This window comes from Aulonocara sp. 'chitande type north' Nkhata Bay, linkage group LG20 (genome assembly GCF_057382095.1).
Source record: "Aulonocara sp. 'chitande type north' Nkhata Bay isolate Kocher_YH1m ecotype deep benthic linkage group LG20, A_spYH_male_GT1.1, whole genome shotgun sequence".
Taxonomy (NCBI): Eukaryota; Metazoa; Chordata; class Actinopteri; order Cichliformes; family Cichlidae; genus Aulonocara; species Aulonocara sp. 'chitande type north' Nkhata Bay.
The window spans coordinates 32811029-32831070 of record NC_141363.1 but is presented as its reverse complement, the minus strand read 5'-3'; the positions used below and the strand labels follow the sequence as shown (position 1 = coordinate 32831070).

At 37.6% G+C, this 20042-nt stretch overlaps 1 protein-coding gene across 1 annotated transcript; it reads right to left on the bottom strand.

The window, feature by feature from the left end:
• Positions 1–3711: 3711 nt before the first annotated feature.
• LOC147306032 (dysbindin-like) lies at positions 3712–16388 on the bottom strand. The gene is made up of 4 exons (XM_086278356.1): positions 15945–16388; positions 7749–7898; positions 7257–7406; positions 3712–5672 (listed from the first exon to the last, which is right to left on the bottom strand). The coding sequence occupies exons 1-4, from the start codon at positions 15985–15987 to the stop codon at positions 5377–5379; spliced, it is 639 nt and encodes a 212-aa protein (XP_086134482.1). The 5' UTR covers positions 15988–16388; the 3' UTR covers positions 3712–5376.
• Positions 16389–20042: the final 3654 nt, after the last annotated feature.

Below are 20042 nucleotides of genomic sequence, written 5' to 3'. Positions count from 1 at the left end.
TCACTAAGTTGCTGAATCAGTGGATATGGTGCACAAATCTTTAAAACAAAATAGGGTTTAAATTTGAGCTATCTGTGATTCCTTGACATGATATTCAAAGCAAATTTTCATTGCTCTGGTAGTAGCCCTGCCACAAAAGATTATTTTGATAGTCGACTAGTCACCGATTATTTTTGCGATTAGTTGACTAATCAGATCATGCATAAATTGGAAGTAAAACGTACAGCTTATTGCACCAGCAGCATCTGCTCTTATATAACTATCATTATCTTACAGCTTGAAGTTTTTAAGGTATGTGCTAACTAAAAATAAAGACAAGATGACAGTTTATTAAACTTTTAATGAAATTGGCAAATTGTCTTGGTGGAGTTTAATAAACTCAGCCGTCTGCTCCTTGCTATCTAAAATATAACAGGACACCGGAGTATATTCTCTATCATCTCACACTTCGGTTTTCTGTTTGATGTTTATTCAGCTGTGTGAAAACTATAACTTTAATCTCAGCCAAACTGATTTACTCAGGAACAAATAAAACACTGAAAAAGATTTTTACGTTATCTAAGTGACTTATATATCGTGTTTAACTGAAGTAGCAAAAGACCGCGGGGGGTGTTCTCGCCAGCTCTAGTGAGTCTTGAACCCTGGCTAGCTATCGAGCTGGTGGCTAACAGACCTCTCCGAAATCGTCAGAGCACTTTTGCAAATATGTGATGTCTTGATAAATCGAGCAGATATATGAAGTTTACACAGCTACATTCTTGCCTGAAAATATGTTAAAAGTTTATTTTGTGACCCAGAAAGAGTAATATTAAAACTCAGTAGCTGCCGCCATTGTTGGAACATGAAATTGGCTGGGCTGCGCTATGAATTCTGGGATAGGTTGGGCCACGAAGGATACACCCAACCCATCCTTCCAATCTGGAGAAATGAAGGACGCATTTGTCGGCCGCATTTGAAGAAACCTTCAAATTTGAACAGCCTTTGTCGCTTTGCTGTAACGTAATTGGCCAACAAATGCGGCCTCCGAAGGATGAGGCCCGTGAATTTGGACACAGCTACGATACCGGAGACTGCTTCTTCTTCTTCTTTGGCATGTAACTGCAGCTGGCATGTTTGTATTGCATTGCTGTCATCTTCTGTTTCGGTCCATTATTACACTCTTAAATCCAACTACTTAGTCCTGCATCTTTTAGGATCTTACAAAGCTTCAAACAACGCGTCGACTATAAAAGTTGTCGTCGATGATTTTGATAGTTGACGTAATCATGATTCGTGATGGCTACCAGATAGGCAGCCCTATCTGGTAGCCATCTCTGTACTGTATAACAAATCAGGAATTTAACAGATCAAATGTTTAGAAGTCAAAACTTGTTTAAATGATTTTGTTTATACCGGCATTTGAGCCAGCCAACTTGACTGGAGAAGCTGGAACTTAATCAAGAGTAAACCTCGAAAACTAGTTTTTGTCTTTCAATTTCAGTAAATAACTAATTTGGCATTTGGATTCTAGTTTTACTATTCTTTTGTTTGTTTTTTTGTACAAAAAACATCACTTTGAAAAGTCATTATAAAAACAACAATTATATTTAAGTATTAAAAATATTATTTCATTATAGTGCTTGAGCATAAACCATAAGCTGGTGGTTAAACCATTACAAAAAACAAACAAAAAAAACCCCCCAAAGAAATCTTAGGTCATAACCTAATTTAAAACATACATGCATCTATTTTCTTCTGCTTATATACAGGGTTGCTGGTGGGCTGGAGCCTATCCCAGCTGCCAGGGGGCAAGAAGCGACTTAAAAAACTGACATGAGTGTTGCCTATTGTAAAGTGCCAGTTATAATATTGTGTTTGAAAATGAAGCAAAGTGCACACAAGTTCAAACCTGCATATTAGGTTCAGTACTTGTACTTATTACTGCTATACCTGCCTCTAAAGTAGGTTGATACTGTATGAAAGAACCTGGCCTGACCTTGTCAGTTAGAAAATAGTTACACAAGACAATGCACAAATAATAAATATAAACACACAAAACCGTTTTAAGTGTTAGTCAGTGTCAGTTTAGTGAATGAAAGGTGTGGAAACAGGTATATTTGCAGCTGGTTTTATTATATATGTATTTGTAGGAGATTCCTTTTTTGAGCTCAACGTTTCAGAAGGAGGCTTTGTAAATGAAGCACACACAAAAAGGGGTTTACTAAGGTTTGCAGCGGACATTTTGCCACAAAGAAGCATGTCTTACTTTGTACCTGATGTGGTTTTGATAGATGATAAGTAAGTGTTTATTTATTTGGAATGGGAGGAGGAGATGTAAGTGCGTAACTGGCAAAGATGGTTGGAGGCTATGGCTTCAGTGCCAATAATTTGGCTCTGCCCTGTAACTCTTCATTGAGTCCTCACCCTGCATATTCAGAGCCAAGCCTAGCATATCCGTGCTCTTCAGTAAGTAGTGTCCCGATGAAGCAGACCAGAACCTACCTGAACTGAACGGTGTAAGAGAAAGGAAGGGAATCCCCTCAGCCTCACATAGTCTCACACAGCCTGTAGAAAAAACATGCACATGGCACAGTAGTGATATCTTCATTAACATATGGATAAGCTGAGAATTAATGGTAAATGTTATATTTTCTTCAAGACAACATAAAAGTCAGCTATTACAGACAATTTAAGGTTTATACCGTGGAATAGTTTGTAATAACGCAACTCCTCTCTTAGTTTATCAGGAGAAGATCCAGATGATTTACACAGAGGACAGCAGTCCCCAGCACCTTTTAAAAAAAGAATAGTTATCCTTGTATCAAAAACGTTGATTTACCTTCAGCATCTTCTTGTATATATGATTTGTCTGTATTTCTTTTGGCGTGCTTTTATGCATTCATTTTGTTAGTATGTTACTCTCGCCAAATTTGGTCTATTCATTTTTGGCTGTCTTCGTTACTGGATCACCCACAGAACTCTCCACTCCCATTTGTGAAACTCAAACTAGCAGCAATTTGCCCTGCTTTGTAAGTGTGGCTCCTTAAACTCTGGGCAGGAGTTAAGAATTTTCCCTAAAAGTGTGTGACGTCTGTAAAAGCTGGTTGAAATGGGCTGGAATGAGCTTATTATATTATATTATTATAGCCAGTATTGGAAATCAGAACCTGACTAACAATGTAGTGGGTAGAGGGTGTTTTATTCTTATACATTAAAATACATCATTTAGGTTGGTGGTGCATTGAAGGCCCGCCATAGCAGTGCTGTTGTTAGTCTACTTAAAACCCACAGGGTATTACACAGAAAACATGAGCAATGGATGGAGTCGACAAAAGTAGTCAGAATGTGGTTAATAGTGAAGGATTGACTGTGATTCCCACAAGCTATGTGGTTTACAGCTACATGTTATAGTGTGTTGCTTTTAAGCAGTTCAGCAAAAACGCTGCTTGTCACGATGATGGGCAAAACAAAGAAGCCACAGATAGCGGTTGCTTCTATGAAAGGTGATCCAAAACAAATTTGTCAAACTGGTTGAACTAGAAAGCTAGCTGCTGGGCACTAAAGCAGCCAGTATATTATGGAACTATATATCTTTGTGAGTTGCCATTAAAATTTTTTACATGTAGTGAGGTTACTTCTCTTGCAGTCTATTTATTAATGCAATGCTGGAACATCAGAAACAACAATGAAGCAAAATCCGCAAAATCTGAAGCAAATGAAAATACTTCCAACTGTTCCAACTATTATTTTTATTTTTATTTTGCAATAAGATGCACACATCATAGGAACACTGTATAAAGGTTGATTTGGAAGTAGTCACAGGGCCGAGCTGGGGAATGCACGAAACTTTTGGCATCTGCGTAGACACACATTAAACACTGAGCATTCACACACAAACTGCGTTCACCTGAGTCACTGCCACTCCTTCTAGCTATAAATATGCATTGTCCAAAAAACACGTCAAATGGAGAACAGGTGCCACCTGCATAGTTCAGTAATGCAACACTAGTAGTACTGAAAACATATGAAGTTGTCACAAGAACAAAACACCATGCATATGTAAATACAATATTTCCATTCATGATTCTGTAGTTTCCACATGCATAAAGCAATAATTTATAAAATCTTAAAGAAATATAGGTTTTGGCAGAAGGAGGAGGGTATTCACTGTGACTCGTTTTGGTGACTCATTTCTAATATTCTTCTTTTTATCTTTCCATCACAACGAGGAGAGTTCCCTGACTTTTATTGTGTATTTTCCACTTTGAACTCTGTATAGGCACATCACCCTTCGAGCCAGATGCTGGCAGATTGAACACTTGCACAAAGGCATTCTCACACTTAGGACAGCTCATTCTAACTTTTCTTCTTTTATATCGATCACTGAGGTCTCAAGGTTAAAAGTGGAGCTTCACTTAGAAAAATGTTTTCACTTACTTGTTTTCACTTTAACTTTTATCTTTCTGTGCTGGATAAAGACTTTGTCCTTTCTAGACTCTCAGAATTACTTTCTCTTTCTTGAGAGGAAGAACTGAAGACAGTGATGTGTTGTTTTAGCCTTGCTTAAATGTGTACACATATACATAGCAGACATAAAGTTAAACATAAATGCACCCTTCTGGAAGTCTAAAGTTAAGAATTGAGCTGTATTATGCAGCTTTTGCATTTGCATTAAAAGTCTTTCCAGCACAAGTTATTTAGGTCATGAGATCTTGGTTTCATAGTCACGGCCCTTTGAAATGAGTCACACCTTCAGGAAGGTGTTCATAGAGAAGTCTGATAACTTGCATGATGGGAATAGTATCTGTTGCACTATAATTGCCAATTAAGAGGGAAAATATGATCCAAGGTGCCCAGAATTTTTACGTTTCAGTGTGAAACGTAAGGAAGCTTTATATTATTACTACAGATCTCTTGAATTTCCTTTTTTAATGTATGCAAGCCATATATAAAGATTTGTTTGCTCAGCAAATGCAATTTCAGTTCAGTTTTGTTCCTCACACGGCTGCTTGGAACCTGTAGTTTCAAGAATGGGGAGGAGGGAAAATTCCCTCCAGCAGTAAGAGGTGTATAGCTTCAACTTTAAGCCATTTCCTTTCAACCAAAGCAAGTTACTGCATGAGCATGGAATGTCCCATATGGAAATTTGCATACAAGCGCTATTAGTGACACAGCCCCTAAAAATTTCAGTTAGTAATTAAGTAATTAAGTATGCCACAGTTATTTGGGTGTACACTAAATTTCAACTGAAAGTTCTGGATAAGTACACTTTCAAAAAACATTGAACTTTGCCACTGGGCCAGCCATGCTGGGGTTTGCATCCATGTGGAGGAAATTCAATTACATAAAAAGAGAAAGAGACACAGTGAGCGATTTTTGCTCCTAAGTGATTCCAATTTAGGCTTTATCATGATTAGTCGGATGGTATCTTTCCTCAGCTTCTTCGTCGTCTGATTCTTCATCCCTAGTTTGGGGCGCAGAGGTCAGCAGCAGAGTGTCTGCATGGACTTCTTCATCATCCGACTGGATCACAGGTGTGTCCACGCCACTCGCGCTGCTATCACTGGAAGCAGACGATGTAGACGAAATGCGAGACTGCGAGCTACGGAACGGCTCATTTTGTCGTTTCAGAGATGCACACTCCTTGTAGACAACCTCGGCATCTTCATCGTCTTCATCGTCTTCCTCACCCTCTGCAATTAAAGTCTGTTAGAATATGTTGGTACCTGTCACCATGTTTAAAGTCTGAACAGGGTTTGATCAGGTTCACCCAAATGCCCCTTAATGTCATATAAAGCCTTTAACTTTTGACCCAAACTGCCCTGCAGTGTTATTGTTATTCAAGTGAGTTTTGTCCAGAGAAGTAACCAAAAATGTCAGTACACCTAAATATTAGAATATATGAATCAAGACAGTATTTCAGCACAGCACTGTCTCATTGTTTGACAAAATATAAAAACAAAACAAAAACATTTTTGTAACAAAATGTCCTATTTTGAAAACAACATTTCTTTCATAAAAAAAATGTTAAAAAAAATTCATCACCAAATGTACACAGATCTTGAAAGGGCCAGAGTAAGTGGTGTGCTTAAAAAATGTCTGCATGGGAAATCTATGTACAAGAATAGCTTTTGAATAGTATAGTGCAACCTTTAGGACCCAAAGAGCCATTTGGACCCGGTTCCCATGTAAAAGAAAACACTGGGAGCCGCAAATACTTTTTGACATCTAAAATGAAGATAACACTGTATATATTGTTTTTTACCTTTATGCTTTGTGTGAACAACTAAGGTGTGTTGCTTATGAAATCCATGAAGTGCTACAGACAAAATTACATTTTATTTATGTAATTAACACATTTTGAACTCTTAAAGAAATATAACAAAAGGAAAGACACCCAGCTGAACTAAAATGATCCAGCAAACAAAACCCTTATATCACCTTTGGGCTTTTGGAGCCTTGGCCTGACTTTTAAAAAAATAATTTAAAAAAAGCACTATGCTGCTGAAAAAAGAAAAATAGATATTTGCAAAATTCTTCCTAAATATGTATTTTACCTGGTTAATGTGTGTGGCGGGGTGTGGTCTGCAGCGCCGCTGCAGGGGAGGCGGACGCACCTGAGCAGCACCCGCAATCACGCCTCGCCGCCTTAAAGTCTGTGCCATCTATGCTGTTGTTGGTACGTGTCGGGCTGTGAGCTGAAAAGCTACAGCCGGCTGTATGCGTACAGCAACCGTGTGTGAAAAGTGGTCAATAAAGAGATGCTGAAAAGCATGTTCATGCAAACATCGTCGGGTCTGCCGTGGTACAATGAGACTTCTGCTCCTGAACCTCTGAACAGCAGGACTGTAAGCTGTCATCTGTGAGGCGTGAGCGGTGTTTGTTTTTAACATAGTTCACGGTGGAGAATAGCTGCTGACATAACGTGGATCCGAAGATCCATAATTGGCCTACCTGGGGTTGAAAGTCTCGATAAATGCACGGCGTTTCGGCAGGTACACCGGCCTCCGCGAGTGTGACGCTTATTTTGAGCAATGAAAAAATAATAGAATATAATTTTATTTTTATATTTCAATATCACAATAATCTTCCAATTTAGACCTACAGTACAAGTTAAAAAAAAAAGAACTAACATAAATAAAATACACTTCAGCTAAATACTTGTTTATTACTAATTTATTTTCCCAAACCACGCAGAGCCGCACTATAAGGACTAAAGAGCCGACCCCTGGTATAGTGGCAGCAGATTAATTGTGCCCGAGAGGCAAACGGTGCACCTGGAAGTGGAGACGCCAGAGCTCCCTCATCTGCTTCTGAGCCTGAGTTGAGGAACACATCAAGGGCTTCATGATCCGATACATCCATCAGGTCCATCTGCTCAAGGGTGTCCACATTCACCTCCATCGAAGAGATACTACCCATGGGGGCTGCATGAACAGGATATAACTCACACATTATCATGCTCATATCTATCTATCTGTCTATATATAATATATCTATATATATATATATACATAATATATATACATACACATATATATATATATATATATATATATATATATATATATATATATATATATATATATATATATATATATATATATATGTATGTGTATATATATATATATATATGTGTGTATATATATATATATATATGTATGTATATATGTATGTATATATGTATGTATATATGTATGTATGTATGTATATATATGTATGTATGTATACATACATATTAGATAGGGATTAGATAGATTATCACTCACGCTTCCTATGGTCAATCTGCAGTTGGGCAGTAGGTAAGTCATTATCCATGTCATGCTGGTAGACTTCTTCAAAAAAGCGCCGTCTCTCTTTTAGTTTTAGGTGTTGAGCAGAGTCATTGTTTAACAGCTTCTGAGTCTTGTCTGTCTCAGCTGATCAAGAAAAGAGAGAAAAAGACAAGAAAGCACATTAAAGCACTGGCTTTACATTCCTTTCAATGTAGCGCTGTGTTATACTAATAACTAGGAACACAAGGTGTCTCTTTTCTAGGGTACAAAATGTGGGTTTCTTTTCTTGATACATAAAGGCTCTAGAAGGGCAGCTCTTCTGAGTGCAACATAATCTGTTAGTCAGATAAACATAACAACATCCTCGCCCAGTAGTAGTGGAGTAGTTTCATAAATCAACCTAAAAATGTACTTATAACCTTATATTTTGATTCATTCTGTTCGGCCTTTAGATGGAGTTAGGTTTAAACAGCTTTTTCATGAAAGTTGGCGAACAGGAGAAAGGTCAAGGGATCACGTCACCTCACATTCCGTTTCATTGTCTGCATCTTTAGAAACGTGTAGCCACCCATTCCTTGGTAGTTGAGGTGTGTTATATACCTCATATGAGCTGCAGTACAGGATTAATTTTTCTAATGCTCGCCTCATAAAATCAATAAAGAAATAAAGGGACAACAAAAGTTTCTTTTCATTTTTTTTGTTCTCTTGAATTCAAACTCATACCATGAAACAGATGACAAATTATTTCCAGAAATGCGAGTGTAGCCTACTGGTCAGACTGGTAAATAATAATACGTTTCTTTTAATGGTAAATAATAACTGTGCAATCGTCATGCAAATAGAAACAAGTGTTATGTTGTTTCTGGATTGATTCAGCTGTGCTTTTTTTTTTTAAAGTTTTGTCAGTAACTTTCACATTGTCCTTTAAGGCTGTGTGAAAGTCATTGGATTTGTGGTGTAGTTCACACCTAGCTATCATGCCAAGAGCTGAGTAATAACAAAATTCTGTAAATTTTCATTAAATATGGAAGGACGCAGGACAACAAACACAGCTCAAAAATGTATCTCTGACAGCACTCAAAATTGTGTTAGTCTAGTCACAAATTTTGTGTCTGATACGTTTAATGAGTAACTAAAAAGAATGGATCGTTTGCTATTTGGAAGGGCGGTGATTCAATCCCTTGTACCTTCAGTCTATGTGATTTTCAGTAGCTTGGACAAGATACTGAAAGTTGTTTCGCATACATACATTGTGCGTGTGTGTGTTTAAGTATTAGACAAAATGTTTAAAGGCATAAAATGAAAGTGTTGTATGAGGCTTGTAGGAGAAGGTGCTTTGAATACTCAGCTGGAGTAGAAAAACACTATAAGTAGCAGTCAATTTACCAATGTTTTCTTGCAGTTATACGAAATCAGTATCCTACTTTAAGTCCCCATTCACTTCTTAACGTTACACTACTTTGTACTAACAGTGAAACTCACTGATATGGAGAGTCTCTATTGAGAAATTGTCATTTTTGCTTTTCCATACTTTATTCTTTCCTCTTCTTCTTTCTTTATTGCTCTCTTTCCATGTTTGTTTCACTCAGCCCTTATGTAACTTTACCTAACGCAAAGAAATGATGATGCTGGTCTGACCTCTAGTGTTCACAGTCAGACTCACATATAGTTGGTGAATCGGTTCAGTGAAGTCTGCTGAAGATTTTAGGGAAATGGAGCTATTTTTAAACTATTATTATGAAAAATAAGAGAGTATTTGTCCTCAGTTCTGTCACATGCATTGTCCTCTACTGGGTCGACAGGCTGTGATTGTGTAATTGTGCTACATCTTCCTCAGCAAACACAGGGCCTCTTTCCCCCCCAGGCACCCTTAGCTGACACTTTGAGTCATGTCATCATTGTTTTGGGGATATGTGTACATGCATGTATGTGTAAATCTGAAAGTGTCAGCATGTTCACATGACTGAGTGCTTATGCATTTATGCTATTTAGTTTGTATTCTGTCACTCAGTGAACTCAACATGCTTTTGATGTCAGCACATGAAGAGAAGTATTTACTTTTCTACACTGAGCATTAATGTTCTCCTGCCTGAAAACAAAGACAACAGCCCATTTGTGTCACCCTGGGTTCTCCTTAATTTCTTTCTCTCTCCAGAGACCTTGTTAGTCTGCCGGGTACTTTTTTCTTCCCTGGAAGATTGTGTCCACTGTCATCCATGAGTGATAACCCAATATTCTGTCATTCAATTGGTCTGAGAAGGAAGTTCTGTCCCTTTGCCTGCTCCTTTAAGCAGTTGGTGGGAAGACAGTCATTGGAAAAAAGTGTACTGTGTTTTTAAGCATATACCAGTGCCAGACCATAGATGTAATAAATGAACATGTCAGTACTACACTAGCTTAAAAATACAAATATACTCAAACCATCTGACAAACTCAACTGTTCAAAGATTTAAAAAAAACAAACACTTGAGACTCACTTGAAGAATGACTTTCATGTTAAAACGGGCAATGTCAGAGATATAATTAACATGTATATATGTTAAACAAACCATAAAGTGGTTGCTGGATTTTGCTGCCAGTTGTTAGGTGAAGTGGATCACAGAAAAGGGCTTCACCAACAGCTTTCTTGTAATTAATTTGGTCACTATCAGATTGCTGTGATCACCCATTTAGTATGGAAAAAATGCTAACTTCTTTACAAACACTACTACTGGCTGAATGTCAGTAAAGCTTGAAAAAATGTTGACTTTTAAAGCAGAAGTTGGGTCTCACTGCTGCAGACATCACTTTTACTTTGAGTCTCACTTCAAAGTAAAAGTGAGTCTCCATTTTGGATTTTTGTTCACACTGCTTGGAGTATCACTCCTACTCGGAGGGCAGCTGGTGTGTGTTTGCAGGTTACCCTGCGTCTTCCATGCAAACGACCAAAGCAATTGCACTTTCACCTAACGACTACCACCATCCGCCTGCAGCCTATGGCCAGCTAGATGGCAAATACACATTTTTTCATTGCGACTAGTTGTTTTCGGGGTTGCTGACAAGTCAAGTCAAGGACTGTGTGACTGGGGCCTTAGCTGATGATTTAGCACTCCAACCCCTCTGATCATTTCTAACTCCAAAAAATCTATATGTTGACACACATAAAGCAAAAGCGAAGGCCTTCCTGCCAATAGTGCAGTGATTACATCTGTTTTTCATATAGAGTTGCTAAAGCTTTAAATGACATGGCTTTATTAGACTACACTCCAAAACAAAGTTGTTCAAATCAACAGTGAAATGCAGGAGAAATAGTATGAAACTTAATATGATCTTTGACTAAATAATGATGGAAATGCAAACTACTAAAATCACCCTTCCACCATCTTGCCACCTGCCAGTGTCCATGAATATTTTAGAGGAATCATTTGGCAACAGTGAAATTATTGATACAAATTAAGTACTTACTTACTTAATAATGATGAAACTTGACCATGATTAAACTGAACAGCTTACATAAAGTTTCGTTTTGCCCCTTGGCCATATGGAAGTCTCTTTCTCTCTCTGTATCTCTGTGACTCTCTCTTGCCTTCGTCCTCTTTGTCTGTTTATCTAAAAATCATATTGCATTACTAGTTGAGTTGACCAATGGACATGTCCAACCCACACACAGTCTCAGCCGCATGTCCCCATCTGTCTGCCCTGACGTGGGAGAGAAACATATATGTAAAAAACTGACTCATTCAGATAACCTTTGGGTTTCCTGCCACACTGCTGTGGAAGACGTGTAGGAGGTATCCATGCAAACTGGCTAAGGTTACATTACTACCAGGCAGAGGTCATAGCTTCTAGAGGGAAATCTTATGCTTTTGACAGGGATTATTATTGTTATTAAATCCCTTATTTAAACAGGTTGTCACTGAGATCATGATATGTTTTTCTTGAGAAACCAGTGAACAAAAGACAAACTAAAGAGTAGACTGACTTGTAGACATGCAGACAGATGATACAAACACACATTGTATACACATGTATACATTACACAAATATACAGTAACTTTCAGGGACTCCTATGTACTAATGAAGAGGACCTAACCTGTTGTTTGGTGTTTTCTAGTCAGCATAATGACATCATACTATATCATGCATGATTCCAGATTTTATAGATATAAATTAGATGTTGTATTGATAATACCATCATCTGTGATGGTATGATAGTGCAGAATGGAATTACTACCTTGCATATCTAGAACAACAACATCAGGGCATGTACAGGTTTTAGAGCAACATGTCCTCGCATCCAGACAATGTCTTTTTCAGGGAGGGCCTTGCATATTTTAGCAAGACAGTACATTAAAGTAGCAGATGCTGCATGGTGGTAAACATGGCCCTGTCACAAATTCTGTGAGACATGTTGCTGCAATTAAATTCAAAGTGATTTACTTTTTTTTTTCTTGAAATAGTAAACTTTCTCAGTTTAAGCATAGATATGTTTTCTATATTCTGTTATGACCAAAGTGGAGTTGTGAGATTTTCAAATCATTTTCTGTTTTTATTTGGAATTGGGGGTTGAATAAGCGTTACAGCTAATGATAAAATCTCTTTTGACCTGACATTGCAAGTACTGTGTGTAAATGAAATTAAAGACCAGAGTTAAGCTGGAAAGAGAGCCCTATAGATAAACACCAGACAATTTTCAAGACTGATAAAATAGTCGTAAATGGTGGAACACATCCATTTCTGTTCACACTCTTATATAAATGTATGCAGCAAAATACAGGTCACATAGAAAGCGCTTACTAAAGGTGGGTCAGCAAAGAGAAAGCAGATGATGTGTGAGTTTTACTTTGTTTTGGAAATGCAGGCCTCAGGACAGGAAGCTTATTAACAATACAGAAGAAAATAAAATCGAGAGAGTAAACGAAAGGAAAAATACAAGGCTACAAATATGTGGGTTCCAAATTGATTTATCATATTTATTGCAAGTGTTACTGTGTGTTAAAACACAGTGATATAGTTACAGTCACTGATTGAACCAGAAGAAATACTTATGTATAACTGCTGTGTGCAAGAACCACCTTCCATCTCAAACTCATTCTGCTGATGATTATCCTGGAGCTGTAAATGTGCTGTTATCCATAGTGCTGTATAATAAGATCCATTAATTAGAAATTGACTCCCAATTAGAGGTAAGTAGGTGGTACGCTAATAAGCTAGATATGGTATCTTTTGAATTTCACATCAAACCAGAAAAACACATTACATAATGCACTTTTGCTCCGGTGCTTTTGATTTTGTGCTGTGCAACCAATGCTTCTTTATATTTTGCTAGGAAAATGAAAATAGCAATTTATTGAAGTATGTGCAAACTATTAAATTAAACCATTTCAATATAAATGCAGTATATAAGACAAAGCACAGCCTAAACTATCTTGCAAGCTTTCTTGTAATTTATTTAAGTAGTCTCCAGGAATACTGCTGGCATTCAAGGATATGCTGGAGAGATCATGTCTCTCGGCTGGCCTGAAATGCCTTGGTGTTCCCCCGGACAAGCTGGAGGAGGTGGCAAGGGAGAGGGAGGTTTTGATTTTTCTGCTTAGGCTGCATAGGCTGCTTCCCCTGCGACCCGGCCACGGATAAGTGGAAGAAAATGGGTGCATGAATAGATGGATGGATGGAATCCCACGATGCTTGTGATCTCTTACATGACGTGTTCCCATCCCCTACCCTGACCCCTCCAGAAATCCTTTCTTGATCTCAACCCACATCATATATACTTAGATCTTACTGTTACATAATACTTGTACCATCCTCATCTGCACACCCTACACTGGACTCCTACTGCATGAGGACTTAGTTCAATGGTTTGATTGCAGTGTATATTAATGTGTGCAGCCAGAAAAAGAGAATGAAAGAAAGTTTTTCAAAGGAGGTTTTTCAAAGAAAGCTGATTGTTGTTCTGCATCCTGAATCTGCTGTGCATTATCCCTGGTTTAAAGTAACTGTAGTGTCAGTGATTTGAGGATAAAGAGCTTTTTAGGTCTGCTTAACTCAGCTACACCTCTTTCTGACAAATACAAAGGATGCAGTGCCACCATGCATGTTTGATGCTTTTGTTATCTGACATTGCATAGAAATAATAGAGTTTGTATTAATATGGAAAGTTTTCCTTCTTCTTATTCTTATCTACATTCCACATTCTTTTTCTTTAAAACATTTCTGTACATGCATTGATGTTGATCCGTTCTCCAGTGAACACAAAAGGTATTGGTGATGTGTGAGTTTCTGAGCTTGAGGATATATATGAATTCCAGGGCCAGAGGTGACAATTAAGCTGAAGCACATGATTTTCTTTTCTTCCTTTTGATCCTCTAATCACCGGGGCATGATGCAGTGTCCCCTTCAGCTGTTCTGCTTCTGATAAACTGCAATGCTTGGCTTTTATTATTGGATATAAGTGTCTTTTCTGTGATAACAACATTCATCTTTCAATATATGAATATGTGTTATTGTAATGGTGCAGCTGTATATCAAGAGTTCTCTGCCACTGCACTAGGCGCTGGAAACAAATGTTCCTATTGAACTGGAGAGTCACATGGTGTAACATGTAATCCCCTTGTGGCAAGTGGAAAGAAATCCCATGATCATCTTTCCATTTTCAGTGAATAGAGATTGGGCGCTTATGTGCGTAAGAGAGCTGATACAGCAGTCACACTGCATGACCAATAACGTGTGACAGCCCATCCATCTTAAACCCTATCCTTTCTCTCCTACATCTCCTAATTCCCCCCCGGAGACCCCCATCTAACAGCAGTATACAGCTTCATAATTTTTAGAAATTACTACTAGTATTTACCGAGCCAACCACTCCTTTCTCCTGGCTTTGTAGCAACAGTAGTCCATCAAGCATAAATCATTTATGAGTGAGGTCACTGCACCACAACAGCCACCTCCCCCGATGTGGTTCCTCACTCCTTTCGCTGCCCACACTCACATATCCATTAAACACACAGCCATGTGGCAGATAGTAAATCAAGACTGGTCATTTAAAGTATGCTCTTACTATAACACCCAGCACCACCATTATACTAGCCTATGTTATACTACAAGAGACACAGCCTGAAGCCTAGATTCAAGAGTACTTAACAGTACATTAAACTACAGTTTAATACATATGTGGCATCACTCTTTTATTTATTACTTAACACTTTTTAATGCTTCTTAATACTTTATTAGTTATCTCTCATCTCAAACTCCTATGGTAAGATTAAATGTAAACCTCCTCTGACCACCCACTCTCTATATGTCTGATCAAATTTTCTGTTCCCAGGCTGTTCCCATTCCCAAAACCATTAAAGCACTTCACTCACAGCTGAAAACAAAGATGACCTCCAGCCATGCCATATTTAGGCCAGTCTAAACAGTGCTTTTATCGGACATACATTTCTATTAATCTTCCTGTGTACAGTACTGCCCATACACAACCCCACAGACAAAGACATTATTAAAGAGCACATTAATATAGCACATTACTCTGTGGACACTTTAACATTACACTGGTTCAATTATAAATCTGACTGTGTTTCCCCAGAAAGTAAATCAGAGTCAGCAGATCTTTCCTGTTACTATAAGAAGAAACTCTAAGAACTAGTTCTTATCCTTTCACTGTGATTAAACAACATCAGCATTACTCATGTTGTACTTCTGTCCAGCTCATTTAGCAGAAAGGAAAAGTGGGATCATATAAACTGATAAATGAATCATGGGTAATAATTTATTACCAGATTTCAGTAACAGTCTTTAAATAAAGTTAACATAACATGCATGTCATACCTACTGTCTACCTACAAAGTAGAGTGTATGTTGTTTTGCTGTCTTATAAAAGAGCTTAATGATGCTAAATGAAAGATGTCATATGAAGGAGATGTCAAATATATTTTGAGGCTCTGGATGTTGGGTTGTGAGTCATGTAAGGCTGTTGCACTAGGAGGAAATTAGAAATCTCAGTTGTATATTAAGACTTTCACTGCCTGGAATATTCTGAAATGTGCTCTTGAAAGCAATTTGTTAAATTACCCTCGTAAACTGAAAAAGAGCTACAATACTAAAGCTACTCTGCAGAGTAATTTCCAGTGTGGGTCATAAAGTTATGCACTGCAGGTCTGTTTACGGCTTTGTTTTTCTAACTACATTTCTGTTAACTCATTTACTTACATGCCTGACGTTTTTTGAGGTTAGTTGACCCAGCAGACGACATGGTTCGATGGTGTGGGACTGGTTGAAGAGCCTTTAAAAGCCTTTGAAGGTGTTGAATTTGTCTTGTCCCCTCCTGTCAAGGCTCCAGGACAGAATGCTGGTGTGTTTGTAGAGGATGGTCATCTATCCATTACATCTCCTGGCTTTGGTACGGGCGTTATTAAAGATGTAACATTCACATTATCTCCCTTTGCTCTTTTCTGTCTTTTCTTCTGCTCTGCCTTTCCTGCTGTGCTCGCTGACTCTTCCTCTCCCCTCCCTTTCTGATCGCCTTTGCTGTTTTTTCTAGGTTTTCCCTCTCACTGCTTCACACTTTCATCTTGGCTGCCTCTCGGTGTCTCGCACGCACACACGCAGTCTTGCTCATTCTGTCAGACAAGCTCAGTTGTGTTGTAGGGTGGCGTGTGTGTGTGTGTGTGTGTGTGTGTGTGTGTGTGTGTGTGTGTGTGTGGCTTGAAGGGGTTGATAGTGGGCTAGAGCACTATGGCCTGTACCAACTGCTTATGAGGGGGGTCATCAGGACATCTGGATTAGGAGGAGTATAGTCGTTTTACATAACACTGAGGAGTGTACCAAATATAAAAGCCTCCAATTTCAGTTATCCTTGATAAACATACGTTTTTATTATTTGCAAAATTAACACAGTTTTGTTTTGGAAGTGAACTCAAATAAGAAAACCATATGAGAAAAAAACCCATGACTGACTCTATCATGTTCTCACAGGGTGAAAAAGCTGGCAAAAGTCAAAATATCAAGGTAACATTAGTCAATGGATTTCTGAGTTATCTCACCTTGTGACAGATGTGTGTTCTGCTTCCAGTAAAGAAAACAAAATAGTGCTTTTTCAACCACAGTACCACCTTCTGGCATTAAGGAAGTGCAGTCAGACATGGCAAAATGCAAGGTGTGACTAATTTGTCTGCTGGGAGATTATTCTTTTACATCGTTGCTTTAGAAACGATTTGTCCCTGAGTATGTTATATCTGCTTCTGTTTCTGTTAGTGTGACATTTTAAGTTTGATAAATTGTAGTTCAACCCAAGTAATTCAAATTTGGTCAAGTGTGGAGTGACGGCATTTTCTTCTACGTTCATTTACAAACATTTGGACTGTATAATAAATGGGAACACTTAAATACTTATGTAAACATACTATTAAAAAAACAAAAAGAGGATAATCAGTTATGTGAAGCTTCAATAAACTAAAAAAAGTTATGCTCTGCTTTTATTGGAAAAGTTCATAGTGTGCGATATCTACTTACAGTAGCTTTGAAAATGGAAACCCGTTGCAAGGACAGAACATTGTTGACTTTTCAGGAGTTCTGGCAACTTAACTTACCTTTTTGCCTAACTTGAATATTCCTTTGAGGTTAACAGTAAAATGAAAGCTTCAGTGGCATGCATTTTTACCTTCAGAAACACAGAGGTTTCTGTTGTCATGTACAGAATGAAAAGGTCATTAAAAAGACACACGTTACCTAAAATACTTGTTTAAAAGCACACATTCACACTTCATACGTGGGAGATGGAGTTACCAGGCACTTAGGATCATTGCAGGTCCTCACTCTCCCTTTCTCAGTACGAGTCTTCAAACATTCAGTTGCATCACACTTCAGCTGCAACTAATGCCATGGAAAACAGTGCAGACTTTGTAAGGAGAAGAACAATAAGATACGACTGATCATCTAGTTTTTCTATGAAATCTGAGGTTCTCAGTATATTCTTAAAGTTGCACAGCTCAACAGACAATCTGTTTAGATTTATAACTGAAGGCACTCCAACTCAGCAGTGTCCTGTACAGCCTGACTTTGGGGACTTACAGTAACTCTTATGGTGGCTGATGTTTCTAAAAAGAGAAAGATTTTGCTCTCAACATATAAACCCTTATCCACTTAGAGTATGTTAGCCTACTTCTCAACAACTCACAATCCCTCATTTGTGAGTTAATATTGGCACCTGCAGGTGAAGACTGTGTATTACAGCTTATTTTAGTTCACATATCAACAGAAACAGTTTTTTCAAAAACTCAGTTTCTGCGTTTACATGTGAACAATGAAAACAGAGATTTTTTATTAAAAATAAAATGCTATTCAAAATATCACATTCTGCTGTGTGAGGATATTCTGAATAATTTGTATTTGTATTGGAAATTAAAATATTTGTGAGATATTATGCATTTTGTGCACATGTACTCACACACACATAAATGTATTGTGTTGTCCATAAGAGAGAGTTTTGTTATACAAAGACTGGAAAGCAGAATAAGTTTTTAAAATGTGGAATGATACCTGAAATGTTACGAATATATTTACATTTATTGATAGACATAATAAACAACTTTTAACTTATTGGGCCACAATGTAAAGTTGAAAATAATATCAATAAGCCCAGGAGAGATTTGCATGCTGTTGCTGATGCAGCAGCATGGAAGGTAGGTAAGGTAAAGGCTTGCACATGTAAAAACTGAAACATGCTCCTGTAATTGCACTATAGGCTATATGCTGGATTGGAATTACTGAGAGCAACAATTTGCAGAAAGGAAGATAGGAAGCAGCCATATGTAATGCAATGCAGGAACAGCGACTCCTTTTATTATAGAGGAGAGCTTCCACGATTGGTATCATGACGGGATCGTAGACGACACTGTGTACAATCGAAGTGATTGACAAATGTAACTAATAGCAAGAAAATGACAAAGACTTGAGCACAATTGCATGAAGTTATTTACAAGGAAAATTACAGGTGAGCAGTGAGATTTCAAGTATGTGGCGTGAAGACCGACTGACCTGAAGAAGTGGTGAAGAAAGAATGTCGGACTAGACCACTGATGCTGCAATAAGCTTTATATCATAGGAGAGTGGAAGCGATGTAAAGGTTAGATGAGCCACCAAACACCCGGGAAGGAGACAGATGTGTGACCACAGATCTTCCTTATTCAACTTCTACAAAAGCTTCCTTTGTTCTACAGTAAATTGGACTAAGCAACATAAATGAGCTTGCCATACTTTTTTTGGTACGTTAAATGTGTGTTTGAAACTAATTAGTAAATAAACATCCTCAGTTAGTTGGCTAAGGAAAAAGCTAGCTATCAGAAAAAAAGCTGGTGTCTGTTCACTTTAGACAATTTTCCATGCAGATGAGTTTATTTACCCTAACCAAAGAATTTCAGTTGTACTTGAATGCTCATTAAAAAATCACAGTCACTAACTGTATAGGCCTCTGTTACTGTACTTTTATTAAGAGCATTAAACCTTAAGAACAACAGGTAGGACTCTTTCAACTCCTCCGCTGAGTTTAAATTATTATTAAACAGGATTATGTCTTTTCTCCACATATGTGTGGACAGTAACGGTAAAGTAAAACATTTGAGTCAATTAAAAAAGGGATCAGCAATTCATTATTAGTGTTAACTGAAGAAGAGAAGATTGAAAAGACTGAAAAAAGACTGATATACCAGTATATCATTACTGATGCAAATTCACTGAAATGCAGCTGACATACTGATAACAGGGATGGTGCCCACAAAACAAAACTGGGTTTAACCAAAGCTGGCTGGTTAAAAAAAGGCTGTCTGTGTGGAAGCGGTTTATCTCTGTTTGTAACAAACATTAAAACTATTTAAACTCTGGTAAACAGTCTGAAACAAACCCGCCTCTCCTTGAATTTTTCATCTTTGTTCAGTTGATGTTAAAATATCAAGTTAATTATACCACTACTGCTTTTACTCAGCAAAACATTAGAAAATATAGCAAAGCCTAAAACTTATGAGTTGAAAGCAAATGATGATTTTAGAAATATGTTAATAAGTTAAAATATATGCTTAATTTCATTTGAACTATGGCTCTTTTTTCAGCATAAACTCATTTAGCTTTGGTGGTTTTGGTTTGGTTTTGATTCTGTATAGCTTACATCTTTTGAGAGATAAAATATGAAACATTAAAACACTGTTCAAAGCATTAAAGGAATTTTAATTTTTAATCAAAGTATAGCATAAAGCATCATCAAACAGGATATTGATCTGGTCAGATAAATAGCAAAAGGTGTTGTTTTGGTGCCAA